Here is a 16,855-nt window from a genome sequence, read left to right as displayed (position 1 = left end):
CACCTTCCCATTCCTGGTGTTGGTCCTGGCACCTTCCCATTCCTGGTGTTGTCCTGGCACCCTCCCATTCCTGGTGTTCACCTTCCCATTCCTGGTGTTGTGCTGGCACCTTCCCATTCCTGGTGTTCACCTTCCCATTCCTGGTGTTGGTGCTGGCACCCTCCCATTCCTGGTGTTGGTGCTGCCCTTCAGTGCTGGCACCTTCCCATTCCTGGTGTGGTCCTGGCACCTTCCCATTCCTGGTGTTGTCCTGGCACCTTCCCATTCCTGGTGTTGTCCTGGCACCTTCCCATTCCTGATGTTGGTCCTGGCACCTTCCCATTCCTGGTGTTGTCCTGGCACCTTCCCATTCCTGGTGTTGGTGCTGGCACCTTCCCATTCCTGATGTTGTCCTGGCACCTTCCCATTCCTGGTGTTGTCCTGGCACCTTCCCATTCCTGGTGTTCACCTTCCCATTCCTGGTGTTGTCCTGGCACCTTCCCATTCCTGGTGTTCACCTTCCCATTCCTGGTGTTGTCCTGGCACCTTCCCATTCCTGGTGTTGTCCTGGCACCTTCCCATTCCTGGTGTTGGTCCTGGCACCTTCCCATTCCTGGTGTTGGTGCTGGCACCTTCCCATTCTTGGTGTTGGTGCTGGCACCCTCCCATTCCTGGTGTTGGCCCTGGCACCTTCCCATTCCTGGTGTTGGTCCTGGCACCTTCCCATTCCCGGTGTTGTCCTGGCACCTTCCCATTCCTGGTGTTGGTGCTGGCACCTTCCCATTCCTGGTGTTGTCCTGGCACCTTCCATTCTGGTGTTGGTCCTGGCACCTTCCCATTCCTGGTGTTGGTCCTGGCACCTTCCCATTCCTGGTGTTGGTGCTGGCACCTTCCCATTCCTGGTGTTGTCCTGGCACCTTCCCATTCCTGGTGTTGTCCTGGCACCTTCCCATTCCTGGTGTTGTCCTGGCACCTTCCCATTCCTGGTGTTGGTCCTGGCACCTTCCCATTCCTGGTGTTGGTGTTGGCACCTTCAATGCTGGCGCCTTCCCATCCTGTGTTGTCCTGGCACCTTCCATTCTGGTGTTGTCCTGGCACCTTCCATTCCTGGTGTTGTCCTGGCACCTTCCCATTCCTGGTGTTGGTCCTGGCACCTTCCCATTCCTGGTGTTGGTGCTGGCACCTTCAATGCTGGCACCTTCCCATTCCTGGTGTTGTCCTGGCACCTTCCCATTCCTGGTGTTGGTGCTGCCCTTCAGTGCTGGCACCTTCCCATTCCTGGTGTTGTCCTGGCACCTTCCCATTCCTGGTGTTGGTCCTGCCCTTCAATGCTGGCACCTTCCCATTCCTGGTGTTGGTCCTGGCACCTTCCCATTCCTGGTGTTGTCCTGGCACCTTCCCATTCCTGGTGTTGGTGCTGCCCTCTTGGGAATGTTATAACCGTGGGGAGAAGCACCCTGGGGAGCCAAAGGGAGCAGCAAATCCTTTTTGTGTGTGTGTGTGTGTGCTTTTCCCTGCTCAAACAAGTGCTGTTCCAGCAGTGGGCTGTGTGGGAATGGTTGGGGAGGTCCCATGGATCTGGGACAGAGCTGAGCTTGGGTTTCCTGATGATATCCTGCTCTCCCTCCCTCCCTTCAAATCTGGGAGACTTTGGGGAAGAACAGTAAAAGCAGGATGAAACCTTCACTCCAGGTTCATCTGTTGGGAGGCTGCACTTTTCTCAGTTTATACTGGGTTTGGAGAACTTGGTTGTTCACTTTCCCCAAGGGCTGTGAGGGTGTGAGGTCTGTCCTGGTGAGGAATGGCACTCCCTGACACACAGAAGGCCTGAGACAATTTTAGTGGTTTAAGTTTTAACATGAAAAGTCTTGTAAGAGGGAAGCTACAGCTTAGCCCTGACTTGCAACAGTAGCTGGTTGTCACTGAGTTAATTAATAAATTAACAAATACAATTATGTGGGGAATAATCTTTGTGAACTGCTACATTTATTGTGATCTCTGTTTCAGCTGAGGGGATTCTGTGGGATTTGTGACTTGTGGCCCATAAGGATAAAATGAAGGGATGCCTGTTTGGGGAGCCCTTGCTGTTCAGGTGTTATTCTGTGAGAATTCTTCTTCCTGTTGCTCTTAACTTGCTAAACTCCCAACAGCAGGCCAGTAAGTGCTGCTGGGGAGACAGGAATGCTGAAATTTGCTATTCTTTTGACTTTAAAGGCCTGATCTTGCATATGTGTTATTTCTGACAGGTTTGGGTGGGTTTGGCTTTCCCCAGCCCTAATTTTCTGCTGAGGTTATTTTATGAAGTTTGAATGTTTGCCTTTTTCCCAGTCTGGTGGAAGGTGTGGGCTGTGTCTGAACGAAGTTCTCTTCATCTGTTTGTAGTTCATTCAGTGCAGTTTGAAGATTCCCATCAGTCAGGAACTCTAAAAGAAGGAGAGCACAGCTGGGAACAGGGATCCTGCAAAGCCACTCTGTTATCCTGTAGAGGAACAGTGGGAGGAGAGGCTGGCAGATATTTCAATGACCTGACTTTGTGCAGATATTTCAATGACCTGACTTTGTGCAGATATTTCAATGACCTCTCCCATTTTCCCCTTGCAGGAACATCATTTGCAACGGGCCATCTCAGCACAGCAAGTGTTCAGAGAAAAGAAGGAGAGCATGGTTATCCCAGTCCCTGAAGCAGAGAGCAATGTCAACTACTACAACCGCCTGTACAAAGGGGAGTTCAAGCAGCCAAAGCAGTTCATCCACATCCAGCGTGAGTTCAGGCACTGGGAGGGTTGTGGGGTCTGTCCAGCCCCTCCTTATTTCACCTGAGGAACCTTTCTATCGCAGACATTTTTTCATAGAAATCTTTTTTTCACATTTGTCCATCTTCTGGGAAGCAGAGCCCCAGAAAAGAATGTAAACAATTGTTATCAGCTGCTGTGAAATGTAGCAGGTGCCCCTGTGATTGGCTCATCTTCTGTGTTTCTAATTGGGGGCCAATCACAGGAGCAAGCTCAGACAGATTCTCTGGAGACAGAACTTTGTTATTCATTCTTTCTATTCTATTCTTAGCTAAGCAGCTTCTGCAAGCTCTCTCTTTATTCTTTTTAGTATAGTTATAATGTACTATTTATTTGATATAAATAAATCAAGCTTTCTGATCAAGGAACAAGATTCTCATCCTTCTCTCACCACAGTGACCGTCTAAGGTCACTGCAATACCTTTGTCTTGTGCTCAGAGTTGCTGCAGTGGGAGCACTCAGAAATCCATTTATAGCTGTAAATTCCAGTGTCTGGTTGAGTTCTGGAAGATTTGAGTTGCTGCTGAAGGTGGGGGTTTTGCTGCTGCCTCTGTCCTGTGCAGCCTCATCCTGGCTCTGGGCTTGCATTATTCTCAGGCAGCCTCACTTTGTGATTTGTCCCTGCTTGTCCTGAGAAGGAGTAACCGAGGCCTGGCTGCCTGCAGGGAGCAGGGGGAGCTTTTCCTGCTCACCTGTTCACTCCAGAGTTCTCTGAAAGTGCAGATGCACAAACCAGAAGGGTTTTTGGGATGCAATCAGCCTTTGTGCTGCTGCTCATAGCAGAGCTCTGGCTGTGCAGCCTGGGGTTCAGGCTTCTTCTTCACTTCTGAGTTTGGCTAAAACTGAACAATTCCATTCCAGCAGGGAACTCTGAGTTTATTTTATAGATAAAACTAAATATTCAGCATGAGCTTAGCTTATGTCTTACAAGATCTCATTAATCTAAGCTTCTGAATTCTGCCATTTCTTTTGGTTGATATTCTGTTGACAAGTGTCACTTTTGCAGTTCAGTTGTTCCTTGGCACACAATTGATGTTTGTCCTTTGCAGGATGTGGATCAGGGGGTTATTTGGGCACTTGGATTCCTCCCAGCAGTTACCTTTGTAGCAAAGCCTTTGATTCATTTATTGCATCATTTCTCACCAGTGTGCTGAAATGCCCAATTTTTACTGTTTATTTACAAAATAGGAGATTTTGGAAAGAATGAAATCTCTGTGATGCAACAGAGACCATAGAGGTGATGGAGAAAAATCAACTAAAAGAAATTGTTTTTTTTCCTTAATAAAAGAAACAAACCTGGAAGCAAGGCAGGCTGAGTGAACTGAAACCAAGCTGCAGTGGAGGAATGGATTTTATTCTGTTCTTTGTTGGACACTGCCAGAAACACTGTGAATGCTGTTAATAAACATGTCTAAAAATGTTCAATATATTATGCCAAAGTTTTCTTTGTCTTGTGCAGACTCACAGTCTTTCTGGACAGAAGTACAGAAGGTATTTGAGCTGAAGATAAATATCAGATACTGCTCCAAGATAATTTTTCCCACATATTCTGGATGGACTAGGTGTGATACAAGGCAGTTTTATGCTACATAAACTGCTTAGAAATTGTGTTTTAATCTTAAAGCACAAATAGCAGCAATCCCCACTTTGTCAGGGAAGTTATGTAAACTGATGGAAAATGCCAGGAGGACACGTAATATAATCCATACTTACTTGGGGTATTTCTGGTAAATGATGTTTTGCTGGGATTCTGGTAGCCTAAAATTTTAATATTTTTTACATTCAATTTTTGGATCAGTGATTCCAAGCAGAGAAAAGTTCATTTATTTGTAAAGGCTGGAATTTGAGAATAAGCAAAGTTCCAGGTGTCAGTTGACCTCAGTGGCACCAATACAGGTGATGCTGAGCTGAATGTGAAGAAAAAACCTTGAACTCTTAAAATTATTCCAGCATGCTTCATGATTTTCCAAGAATTTTGTAGCATCAATAACATGGAGATGCATCTGAAGTTATTGATAATTAGCAAAGAGATTGAGTTGGTAAACTTGGACCTAAATTAGAGCTAAGGGGATGGAAGATGAGTCAGAAACAATGAAACAATTTTCATTAAGTGGGGAATGAACTCAAGTCATCCTTGAAAGGAACTTTTTGGCAGGAGGTTTCTCTTTCATGTTTTGCTTGGGTGACCCTCAGTGTTTGTCAGTTTGGTGCCCAGGCCAGGCCTGGTGGCTGCTGTGGCACAGGGGTGGCTGTGCCTTGTGGGGAGGGAGGGCACGAGTGGGCAACCACAGCCTGAGTTTAGTTAGCTGAATGAAACAGGTTAAACCCAGCTCAGTGGAACTTCACTGGGAAACACATTGCATTTGTGTGAGTTGGTATAAACTGGCTCAGGTAAACAAAATAGCAAATCCCTGGGGCAGGTACTGCTGGGAGTGGGTGGGAGCTGCATGTTGTGTTTGCAGCAGCAGTGAGCAAATCCTGAGCATTCCTGGAGAAAATCCCCAGGTGGGATTTTTGGGATGTTGTGTTTGCAGCAGCAGTGAGCAAATCCTGAGCATTCCTGGAGAAAATCCCCAGGAGGGATCACTGGGATGCACCAGCAGCAAATCCTGAGCATTCCTGGAGAAACTCCCCAGCTGGGATCTCTGGGATGCACCAGCAGCAAATCCTGAGCATTCCTGGAGAAACTCCTCAGCTGGGATCTTTGGGATGCACCAGCAGCAAATCCTGAGCATTCCTGGAGAAACTCCTCAGCTGGGATCACTGGGATGCACCAGCAGCAAATCCTGAGCATTCCTGGAGAAAATCCCCAGGTGGGATCACTGGGATGCACCAGCAGCAAATCCTGAGCATTCCTGGAGAAATTCCCCAGGTGGGATTTTTGGGATGTTGTGTTTGCAGCAGCAGTGAGCAAATCCTGAGCATTCCTGGAGAAACTCCCCAGGTGGGATCACTGGGGTGCTGTGTTTGCAACAGCAAATCCTGAGCATTCCTGGAGAAATTCCTCAGCTGGGATCACTGGGATGCACCAGCAGAAAATCCTGAGCATTCCTGGAGAAAATCCCCAGGTGGGATTTTTGGGATGTTGTGTTTGCAACAGCAAATCCTGAGCATTCCTGGAGAAACTCCTCAGCTGGGATCACTGGGATGCTGTGTTTGCAACAGCAGTGAGCAAATCCTGAGTATTCCTGGAGAAACTTCCCAACTGGGATGCACCAGCAGCAAATCCTGAGCATTCCTGGAGAAAATCCCCAGGTGGGATCACTGGGGTGCTGTGTTTGCAGGACCAAACCAGCAGCAAGTCCTGAGCATTCCTGGAGAAACTCCCCAGCTGGGATCTCTGGGGTGCTGTGTTTACAACAGCAAATCCTGAGCATTCCTGGAGAAAATCCCCAGGTGGGATTTTTGGGATGCTGTGTTTGCAGCAGCAGTGAGCAAATTCCTGGAGAAACTCCCCAGCTGGGATCTCTTGCATGCTGTGTTTGCAACAGCAGTGAGAACAAATCCTGAGCATTCCTGGAGAAACTTTCCAGGTGGGGTCACTGGGATGCTGTGTTTGCAGCAGCAAATCCTGAACATTCCTGGAGAAACTCTCCAGCTGGGATCACTGGGATGCTGTGTTTGCAGCAGCAAATCCTGAGCATTCCTGGAGAAACTCTCCAGCTGGGATCACTGGGATGCACCAGCAGCAAATCCTGAGCATTCCTGGAGAAACTCCCCAGCTGGGATCACTGGGATGCTGTGTTTGCAGGACCAAACCAGCAGCAAATCCTGAGCATTCCTGGAGAAATTCCCCAGGTGGGATCTTTGGGATGCTGTGTTTGCAGCAGCAAGTCCTGAGCATTCCTGGAGAAACTCCCCAGCTGGGATCTGGCAGTGCCCTGTAGAAATGCAGGTGTTTTGGAAGAGAAGGTCTGGATTCACCCTAAATCAGAAGAATATCCCAGGATTTGGCAGGAGTGTCCATGTGGGCTGGAGCTCGGGGCTGGCTCCCCAGCAGCTCCCCCAGCTGCCCTGGCAGGGCAGGAACAGCAGTGGGGATGGATGGATCCATGGATCCATGGCACAGAAACTCCTGGGTCTTGGAATGGCTTTGGGAGCCAGCTCCTGGGTGGAAAATGGCTCTTTCTGGAGCAACTGCAGTGCACTCAGTGCCTGGGGAAAGAAGAGAAGTTGTGATTGAGGATGTTGCTGAAATTGTTTTGAGGAGTGGTAAATGAAAAATGGACACTGGGGAGGAGGACGCTTCCATGGGACAATCCAGCTTTGGGTTGATGAACTCCAAGGGAGAAGTGGCAGCCCTGCAATTCCTGAGGCCCTCACGCCTCCCTGGCTGCTGGGAGCTTGTGTCCATCCTGTCTGCACAGAAACACATCCTGCTGTCCCTGCATCCATGTAAACCTCCCTGTCTGAGAGGAGCTGCACTGATAAACACAGGGCACAGCAAACAGAGCATTGCTGGTGGCAGGAAAGCAGGAAAGGTGGGATGTGTGACCAGGCTGCTGCTGTTCTCACAGGAGTGATGGGGGTTGTTTGAGAAAATGAGACTGGATTTGTTTGGTGATGGCAAGTACCTGTTGATACCTTTTATCTTATCTGGAATGTTTATCAAAGGAGTGAGCAGAAATAGGGAGGGAGCCCTGCTTCCAGCTGAGGAGCACCATGAGGTCACTCAGGGCTCTAGGAGTGAGCTGCCCTCCCTCCTGGGTGTGGGATCTCAGCACCTCAGCACTGAGGTGTCACCGAGAGCACCCTTGGGGGGCTCGGGAGTCCTGGAATGTTCCAGAAGTGTCTGGTGGCTGCACTTTGATCCTACACAGGAGACGACACCTGTATGAGGACAGGAGGGTTTCACCGGGGTGAATGGTGAAGGGATTGGTTAATTAGAGAGTGAAACACAGGGTTTAGGATTTCTGTACAGGGGGGTTTAGAGAAGTAAGATGGAGGAATTGGGGCGTGTCCTGTCCTTCTTCTTCTTCTTCTTCTCCTCCATCTTCTGTGGTGATGGTGGCACTTTGGGATTGGTCATTACTAAAAGTGCACTGGGCAATAAGGGTGAAAGGTATTGGGGAAAAATGATAAATATTGTACACGTAACTTTGGGTATAAAGATAGGTGACCGCCCGGAGGGCAGGGAGTGTGCTCATGGCTGGCTGCTGAGCAGAGCTCTGTCGGGCCGAGAGAAAATCTTTTAGATAAACAATTAATAAACACCGAGACCGAGAAAAGAACTGAAGCCTCTTCTCGTCCTTTGAAACGCGGCTGCCCCAAGGCCACCCCGGGCCTTTCCAGGCCACCCAAACAGCCAAAAACCGGACACTGGAGACCATCACTGATATCCACTGTGTGCTCCTGAGGGTGATTGCTGGTTTCAGGCACTTTTTGATTCAATTGTGAGCTTTTGTTTTCTTTTTGCTTGTCTTGGTGTCTCCTGGTTGCCTCTCACTCTCACTGGTTTTAGGACCTTTTAGTGACTCTTCTTTTCCCACTGTGGAAATGAAGTTTCCTGGCACTGCTCACAACTTCCAGGTGAACAACATCACATCTTCTGTCCCACATCCTCCTGCTCACTGATATCCTGGCTTGGAAAAACTGCCTGGAAACATTTTGTCCACAGGGGATTATTGAATTATCTACTGACAGGAAATAGGCTGACATCTTTTCTGATGTGAGACCAACATCTGCCTGAGGGCAAACCAGCTTTTTGTGGACTTGAATGGTTTCCAGCCCACGTGTGAGCAGGGATGTGCTGGAGAGGCAGATGTGATGTTGAAAGCTGCAGTTGAAGCCTCGTGCACAGTGAATTGTTGGAGAGCTCTTGGTCACATGCCCAGTGACAGTGTCTGAAATAAACTTGCCATGCAACTTGTATTACTGAATTCATATTGCCAGCACTTCTTGACACATGCTTACAGCCTGGTATTATTTTCTCCTCAAATGAATTGTTACAGTGTGTGGTAGGTCAGAGAGCTCTTGTGGCACAGTTGGGCAGTGTCTCCTCTCAGAGGTACCAGCTCGAGCTGAAGATGCTGAGGAGCTGCTTTTTAGCCCTTCCCAGCCTCATCTGGCTGAGTTTCTGTGTCTGAATAAATCAATAAATAAATAAACACTGGTAGTGCTTTAGCTCATTTATTGCACTGGTTCACAGGTCTTGGGCAGGGCTGAGGTGTGGAAGGACACTGCTGACCACCTGTCTAAACTGGGATTTATTTTAAAGACTTTTTAGGGGTTTTCTTTTGCCTCTGGTTTGCCAAGTTTTTGTTTTAAGATGCCCTCAAAGCACACAGGGCAGCTCAGCAGCAGAGGTTTTTAAATTAGCACTTGGTATAGCCACAAGTTAAGAGCATGGAGATAAGATAGTGCTGGTTGTCTGTTAAGAATAGAAGATATTTCATCAGGCCTATAACTGCTGGTATTGCAGTGCTGATGGAGTTACTGGGAGTGCTGTGTCACCCCTTCAGGGTTTTATTAGGTGTACAATTCATGTTTCTATTAACAGCTCTTACTGCCATGTGCAATTCACTCATATTTGTTGTAAAGTTTTATTTCTGTTGTGTTACCTGAATGGGAACTTCCTTCTGCTTTTAGTAGCACCAGGAACTTTGTCAAGTATGGAAACTAATTAGCACAATTAGTAATAAAGACATGAGAACTGACTGTTTGAAGTGTCTGAAGGAATTGTCAGGCTCTGCATCCACAGCTGAGGTGCTTTTGGAGAAGTAACAATTCCCATAGGATTGGGCTGAAATTTCCACAGTTACATAAAACCAGAAAAAGTTTAGTCTGTTAAATATTTTAACACTTTAGGTTTGGTGTACTGTTTAAAAAATGGGCAGCAAAAATTATATTGAGACTTCAGTGTAAATGCTTTTTCTCCAAATCTGAAATTTGATTGGAAATGGTCTCAGTTCTTATTGTCCTACCATGATATTCTGGAGGAGCTGTATTATATCAGTACTGTTAAGCATCTTTACTCTTGTTTTGCAAAGATACATCAAAGTTTCTGTGCCTACCACCCCTTCAAATGAAACTTCTTGGATTCCTTCCATATTGGAAGTTGGAGACAAGCAACTTCTCCCTGCTGTGTGTTACTTGGGGAAACTTTTCAGCATTTAAAAAGAGAAATGCTGGAATTTGCTCAGTCATTTTTGGTTTCTGTGTGCCCAGAGTGTGTTACTCACCCAGCATTTCAATTTCTTGTGTTGCAGCCTTTAATCTGGACAATGAGCAGCCAGATTATGATATGGACTCTGAGGATGAGACCCTTCTGAACAGGCTGAACAGGAAGATGGAAATCAAGCCACTGCAGTTTGAGATAATGGTTGACAGGCTCGAAAAAGCCAGTTCCAGTCAGGTATGGTGGGAAGAAATCATGAAATGGAGGTTTTGCTTTCCTGGGGGGTGCTTGGTTTTATTTCCTGCTAGCAGGAGAAGAGTGTTTGTGTGAGTGTGCAGTTTCACAGAAATCACAGTGCTGTCTCCTGTGTCAATATTGGTACCTTCACATCAAACTGGTGGGGAAGGAGCTTTTGGGGTTGCAGGGATTGATTTTAAATTTTAATTCCTGACCACAATGTGTTAAAGACACAGCTTGTTACAGCACAGTTGGTATGGAATAAGTTAGTGATGATCAGGAGGTGCAGAAATGGCTACAAACCAAAAATCCAAATTTTGGTACACTTGTTTCTGCTGGATTTGACACTGGTTGGTTTTTGAGGGTTAGAAGCACAGACAGAGAATTAACCTGTACCAGTGTTAAATGAGAACCTGAGGTGTTCCAGGAGGGCAGTGTCTGGAGAGGGCTCTTACAGCCCAAAATATTCACTGCAAAACTAAACCTGAGGGATCACTTTGTGGAAATCAGGTTTGAGCAGGTGCAGTTATTGCCCAGTGAGATGAGGCTTGGTGGGAGGGAAAAACCCAAATATTCACTGCAAAACTAAACTTGAGGATCACTTTTGGAAATCAGTTTGAGCAGGTGCAGTTATTGCCCAGTGAGTGAGGCTTGGTGGGAGGGAAAAAACCCAAAATATTCACTACAAAACTAAACCTGAGGGATCACTTTGTGGAAATCAGGTTTGAGCAGGGGCAGTTATTGCCCAGTGAGGTGAGCTTGGTGGGAGGGAAAAAACCCAAAATATTCACTGTAAAACTAAACCTGGGGATCAGTTTGTGGAAATCAGGTTTGAGCAGGGCAGTTATTGCCCAGTGAGGTGAGCTTGGTGGAGGGAAAAACCCCAAAATATTCACTGCAAAACTAAACCTGAGGGATCAGTTTGTGGAAATCAGGTTTGAGCAGGGGCAGTTATTGCCCAGTGAGATGAGACTTGGTGGGAGGGAAAAAACCCAAAATATTCACTGCAAAACTAAACCTGAGGGATCAGTTTGTGGAAATCAGGTTTGAGCAGGGGCAGTTATTGCCCAGTGAGGTGAGGCTTGGTGGGAGGGGAAAAAAACCCAAAATATTCACTGCAAAACTAAACCTGGGGATCAGTTTGTGGAAATCAGGTTTGAGCAGGGGCAGTTATTGCCCAGTGAGGTGAGGCTTGGTGGGAGGGAAAAAACCCAAAATATTCACTGCAAAACTAAACCTGGGGGATCACTTTGTGGAAATCAGGTTTGAGCAGGGGCAGTTATTGCCCAGTGAGATGAGACTTGGTGGGAGGGAAAAAACCCAAAATATTCACTGCAAAACTAAACCTGGGATCGGATCACTTTGTGGAAATCAGTTTGAGCAGGGCAGTTATTTCCAGTGAGTGAGCTTGGTGGGAGGGAAAAAAACCCAAAATATTCACTGCAAAACTAAACCTGGGGATCACTTTGTGGAAATCAGGTTTGAGCAGGTGCAGTTATTGCCCAGTGAGGTGAGGCTTGGTGGGAGGGAAAAAACCCAAAATATTCACTGCAAAACTAAACCTGGGGATCAGTTTGTGGAAATCAGGTTTGAGCAGGGGCAGTTATTGCCCAGTGAGGTGAGGCTTGGTGGGAGGGAAAAAACCCAAAATATTCACTGCAAAACTAAACCTGAGGGATCACTTTGTGGAAATCAGGTTTGAGCAGGGGCAGTTATTGCCCAGTGAGGTGAGACTTGGTGGGAGGGAAAAATCCATTGTGGGATCCATGGCTCTGCCTCAGTTCCTGAACCTGGTTTAGTTCAGTGCTGTCTGTCAAAAGGCCAAAATATTGAATTTTTCTCTATCTTAGAGCAACTTCAGAAAGGCAGAAATTTCTTACTATGCTAAGAAAATGGGAATGAATGGAAAAATAGGGAATACACTGGATGATACTTGTTGAACATGCACTTGGGCTTGGTGGAGCTTTGATAAATTCACCTCTGTTCTGGGTCTCAGTTCAGGCCATTCTAGTGCTCACTTTTCATGTTCAATATTCACCCCTCTAATGCTGGTTTAAGTTAAATTTAAGATTTGAAGCTGCTTTTCAAAAATAAAATATTACAAGAGCACAGGTTTTTCTCTGTAGCCACAAGCAGCTCTTGCAGGTTATTGGGGCCTGGGCAGGGCAGGGCTGGTGGGGTTTGGGTGCTGCTCCCAATTCCCTGGAATATTAAATTTATAAATGCCTGATCCCTGGAATATTAAATTTAGGATGTTGCTGGGAATGCCTTCCCTGCCCAGGAGGGGTTCCAGGCTTTGCTCCTGGGCATTTCTACCAGGATTCTGCATCTGCAGGCAAACACAGGCTCAGCTTCACTTTCCCAGCTGTGCACACAAGGCTGAGGTGATTTTGTAAAAATTTTTTATGTTTTTCATTGTAATTTTTTTTTAAATTTATTTATTATATTTTTATAAGAAATATGTTAATGGAAAAAATGGAACAAAAGACAAAACTGAAATTATTTCTAAGCAATACTTTTTCCTTTTTTTAAAAAAGAACAGTTCAGTGCTTTTTAAATTCTACCACAGATTGCAAAGGTTTTATTCTGCTTGGGCTGGAGCTAGCACTTGCAGAGTAGCCATGGTTACACTCAGGATTTCCTTATTTTCCAAAATGTGTTGTTTCCTTTTTTTGCTTCTCCTAACGTAGGGACGAGATTAAAGTTTGACACGTTGCAAAAGTGCAAATTAAGTTGTTCAGTTGTTATTTTTCAAATTATGGGGCAGATGAAGTGCTGCCTTTTTTTTTTAAGTAATACTAAGTGCTATTTTCTTTTTGTTTAATGAATGGGTTGAAGATGATATGAGCCTGTTAATCTAATGTACTTTTTAGTGATACTTTTGCATTTATTTCGAGTCTGATTTCCATATAAGAAGCTGAACACAGATTTATTTTTTATCTCTAAGTGATCTGTGTAGAACTAGCACCTACTGAAATAACTCAGCAAACAAGTGAACATCCTTGTGTCCCCAGGCTGGAATGAACAGGGATGGGCATTGTTCTGATCACAAAGTAAATATTTGGGGGGAAATAATTAAGAAATAAATTGGCTTCTAGAGAATCAACATTCAACTGCAAAGAATTACACATTAATAAAGATTAACCAATAAGAAACTTCTTTTGTTTGTGATTCCCAAATCATGACCTGCAGACTGCAGTAAGTTCTCTCTATCCTGTACTTGTAGTTGTTTCAAAGTGTTTTCAGATTGATGAAAGACTGATGGGATTCTGGACCACTGGATGAAGGAGATGCTGCTGGTTCAGCAAAGTTGGGAACACAAACTTGGTGACTTCAATTTCCATGAATGTTTTTTCATCCCTTACTCCGGTGCTGGGACACAACCAAGTGTGCCCAAGGGGTGTGAGTGTGGTGGCTTTGCCTGCAGCCCCATCTGAGCTGGCTGTCCCTGTTCCCCTGCAGCTGGTGACCCTCCAGGAGGCCAAACTGCTGCTCAACGAGGACGATTACCTGATCAAGGCTGTCTATGACTACTGGGTGAGGAAGCGCAAGAACTGCCGGGGGCCCTCGCTCATCCCGCAGATCAAGCAGGAGAAGAGGGATGGCTCCACCAACAACGACCCCTACGTGGCCTTCAGGAGGAGAACTGAGAAGATGCAGACCAGAAAGGTGACTTGGCAGGCTCTGCTGTTGGAATTGTACATTATTCCCTTGGTAGGGATAATTTGGATCCCTGTCCAGCATCTTGCAGGGGACAAGTTACTGTCCATCTATTTTCCATAATGTCCATCCATTTTCTGAGCTGAAACCCAGAGCAATGCTTGGCACACAAACAACCTAACCTGCTGGCTTGGCAGCTTTCCTTTCTGTGGGAAACAATTCCCAGGTTTTGTATTTGTAGCACGGAATGATTTGAAGCAGGAAATCTGTAATCACCCATCCTTTGTACACCTGCCCAGCCTTACTGTGTGTGGAATCAAGGTATAGACTTGAATTCCTTCTTCTGACAAACTTCCACTGGCTTGATCACAAATCTGAGCAAAACATGCAAAGTTCTTCTCAGCTCACTCTTCAAAGTGGGTTTGTTTGCTTTTTGGGGCTTTGTTTGCCAAGTAGGATCTGCTTTAGGAAAAGCTGCTTTGGAGTGTCCTCATGAGCCTGGTTTGCAGCAGCATTATGTAACTTTATTTTTGTAGTTTGGGCCTCTCGGCTTTTGCTTTGGACTAAAAATTGGTTTCATCTCTCAACAGAACCGAAAGAACGATGAAGCATCTTATGAGAAGATGTTGAAATTAAGGAGGGAGTTTAGCAGAGCCATAACAATTTTGGAGATGATCAAGAGGAGAGAGAAAACAAAGCGGGAGCTGTTGCATTTAACGTTGGAAGTTGTGGAGAAAAGGTAAAATCCCAGATTGTAAAAACCAAGGTTTAAAATTTTCCTTAAATGGCTTTGAAATCATCTCTCATTATTTATTGTAGCAGCATAAACTTCAAAAATTAAAAGAGAAGAGGTTGGAAGACACTGGTTTGTGTCTCTCAGACACTTGCCAGTGGAAATGCAGCCCTATATTTTCAATTCTGCTTTTTTCAGGTACCATTTGGGTGATTATGGAGGTGAAATCCTCAATGAGGTGAAGCTGAACAGACCTGACAAAGAGCTGGGCACAACTCCATCATCTCTCCACAATGGCAGCCACCACAAAGTTCAAGAATGTAAAGTTAAGGTGAGATTTTTTCCCTGCCATGAATCTCTTGTTCCTGGGATTCCTTTGGGATCATCATCCCCTTGGATGTGCTTTGAATTCAGACCTGTCCCTGAAGAAATAACCTGAAATATTAGGAGTTAAAATGCCTGGGGGTGAGGCTGAGAGTTGAAGACCTCTGGAAATTTGTATTTAGCACCTGCGACACCTAGTGGTGCCAGAATTCCATACAGAGCCCGGAATTCCTCCCGGAATTTTGGCATTCCTCTGTTCCTCCTCTGCTTCCCAAGCCCAGCTCCATTTGATGGGTGTTAATCCAGGGTAAATTTCAACACTTTTAAAACTGCATTGCTGCTTCTCCTTCAAATGGAGAATTTTGCAAGTGAAATAATCTTTTCAAATGGGAGCTTTGAAGTTTAATAACATTTGTGTTCAAGTGGACAGTTCAGTATCGATGGAATAATTGCTCACTGCAGAGGGTTTATGTGAGAAAAATCTTAAGTAGCCAACCCAAATACCATCACATCTGTTCAAAAGTGTCAGCTCTGTGAGAAACAGGAAACAAATTAAATTGTTTCTTTTGAACATGTCCGAGCAGTTCAGAAAATTGAAAGTGCCAGGGCAAAAATGAGATCTCAGGAAATAATTGGGAGAGGAATTTCAATGACAATACACAGAGTGTAGTGCAGAGTGAGGAGCCTCTCAGGCAGTGCCATGACTGGAGAGCTCTCAGATTATTAATAAATACCTGTAAAAACAATCACAGCAAAGCTTCTGGTGTTTAATGTGTTCAGTACATTCTGCATTCCGTGTCTCAAATACCTGCAGAGCCTTTGGCAGACAAACAGCCTGTCTTGAACTAATGAAATTTGCTGATGGTTTAATTTTTGGGATTTTGTGTTTGTTTTCCCCGAGCAGCACCCTCACCACTCCTCCCTGAAGGAGGAGGTGTCCGACGTGGTCCGGCAGAAGAAGAAATACCTGAAGAAGCCCAAGCTGGAGTGTGTGGTGACCCCTCAGCCCCTGGCTGAGCCCTTGCCCGTGCTCAGCAAGAGTGACATCAAACAGTACGACTTCCACAGCTCTGATGAGGATGAGTTCCCACAGGTAACCCCCAAATCTCAGTGTGCACAAGTGTCCTGGTTTAGGGCAAATTTGTTAAAGAATCTGCAAAAGGAGGGCCCCTCCAGAAAGCAAAACCCAACCGGTTCGGGAAAAAATTCCTCGGAGAGAGGTGGAAAGAAGCTGTTTATTTGACAGACACAGCACCCCCAGCACACAAAATGAACAATACCAGGTGACACCGCTCTGACAAAGATGGCAAAATCAGAAAGTCTCTGTCGGGGGTGGTTGCTCTGTTCTCAGTCCCTCCGGCACTGGGGCAGCCGCTGCAGCCGAACCCTCGGTGTTCCCGGGTCCCAGTGCGTGTGGGATCTCACACCGGGATGAGTGCACCGAGAGCACCTTGGGGGGCTCGGGAGTCCTGGAATGTTCCAGAAGTGTCTGGTGGCTGCACTTTGATCCTACACAGGAGACGACACCTGTATGAGGACAGGAGGGTTTCACCGGGGTGAATGGTGAAGGGATTGGTTAATTAGAGAGTGAAACACAGGGTTTAGGATTTCTGTACAGGGGGGTTTAGAGAAGTAAGATGGAGGAATTGGGGCGTGTCCTGTTCTTCTTTGTCGGGTTTTTGCGGCTGTTTGGAGGGCCTGGAAAGGCCCGGGGTGGCCTTGGGGCAGCCGCGTTTCAAAGGACGAGAAGAGGCTTCAGTTCTTTTCTCGGTCTCGGTGTTTATTAATTGTTTATCTAAAAGATTTTCTTTCAGCCCGACAGAGCTCTGCTCAGCAGCCAGCCATGAGCACACTGTGCCGCCCTCCGGGCAGTCACCTATCTTTATACCCAAAGTTATGTGTACAATATTTATCATTTTTCCCCAATACCATTTATTCTTATTGCCGGGTGCACTTTTAGTAATGACCAATCCCAAAGTGCCACCATCACCACAGAAGATGGAGGAGAAGAAG

At 46.1% G+C, this 16,855-nt stretch overlaps 1 protein-coding gene across 1 annotated transcript in view; it reads left to right on the top strand.

Annotated features, from left to right (window-relative positions):
- Positions 1-16,855, top strand: part of EPC2 (enhancer of polycomb homolog 2) — a 49,532-nt gene that overhangs the window by 15,913 nt on the left and 16,764 nt on the right. Inside the window, 6 exon segments of the mRNA XM_064718721.1 lie at positions 2,581-2,740; positions 9,980-10,125; positions 13,588-13,794; positions 14,376-14,524; positions 14,717-14,849; positions 15,747-15,935. Of these exon segments, the coding sequence (XP_064574791.1) occupies positions 2,581-2,740; positions 9,980-10,125; positions 13,588-13,794; positions 14,376-14,524; positions 14,717-14,849; positions 15,747-15,935 (984 nt within the window).

This window comes from Zonotrichia leucophrys, chromosome 7 (genome assembly GCF_028769735.1).
Source record: "Zonotrichia leucophrys gambelii isolate GWCS_2022_RI chromosome 7, RI_Zleu_2.0, whole genome shotgun sequence".
Classification (NCBI taxonomy): Eukaryota; Metazoa; Chordata; class Aves; order Passeriformes; family Passerellidae; genus Zonotrichia; species Zonotrichia leucophrys.
The sequence above is the reverse complement of the archived record's forward strand: the minus strand, read 5'-3'. Positions and strand labels throughout refer to the sequence as shown.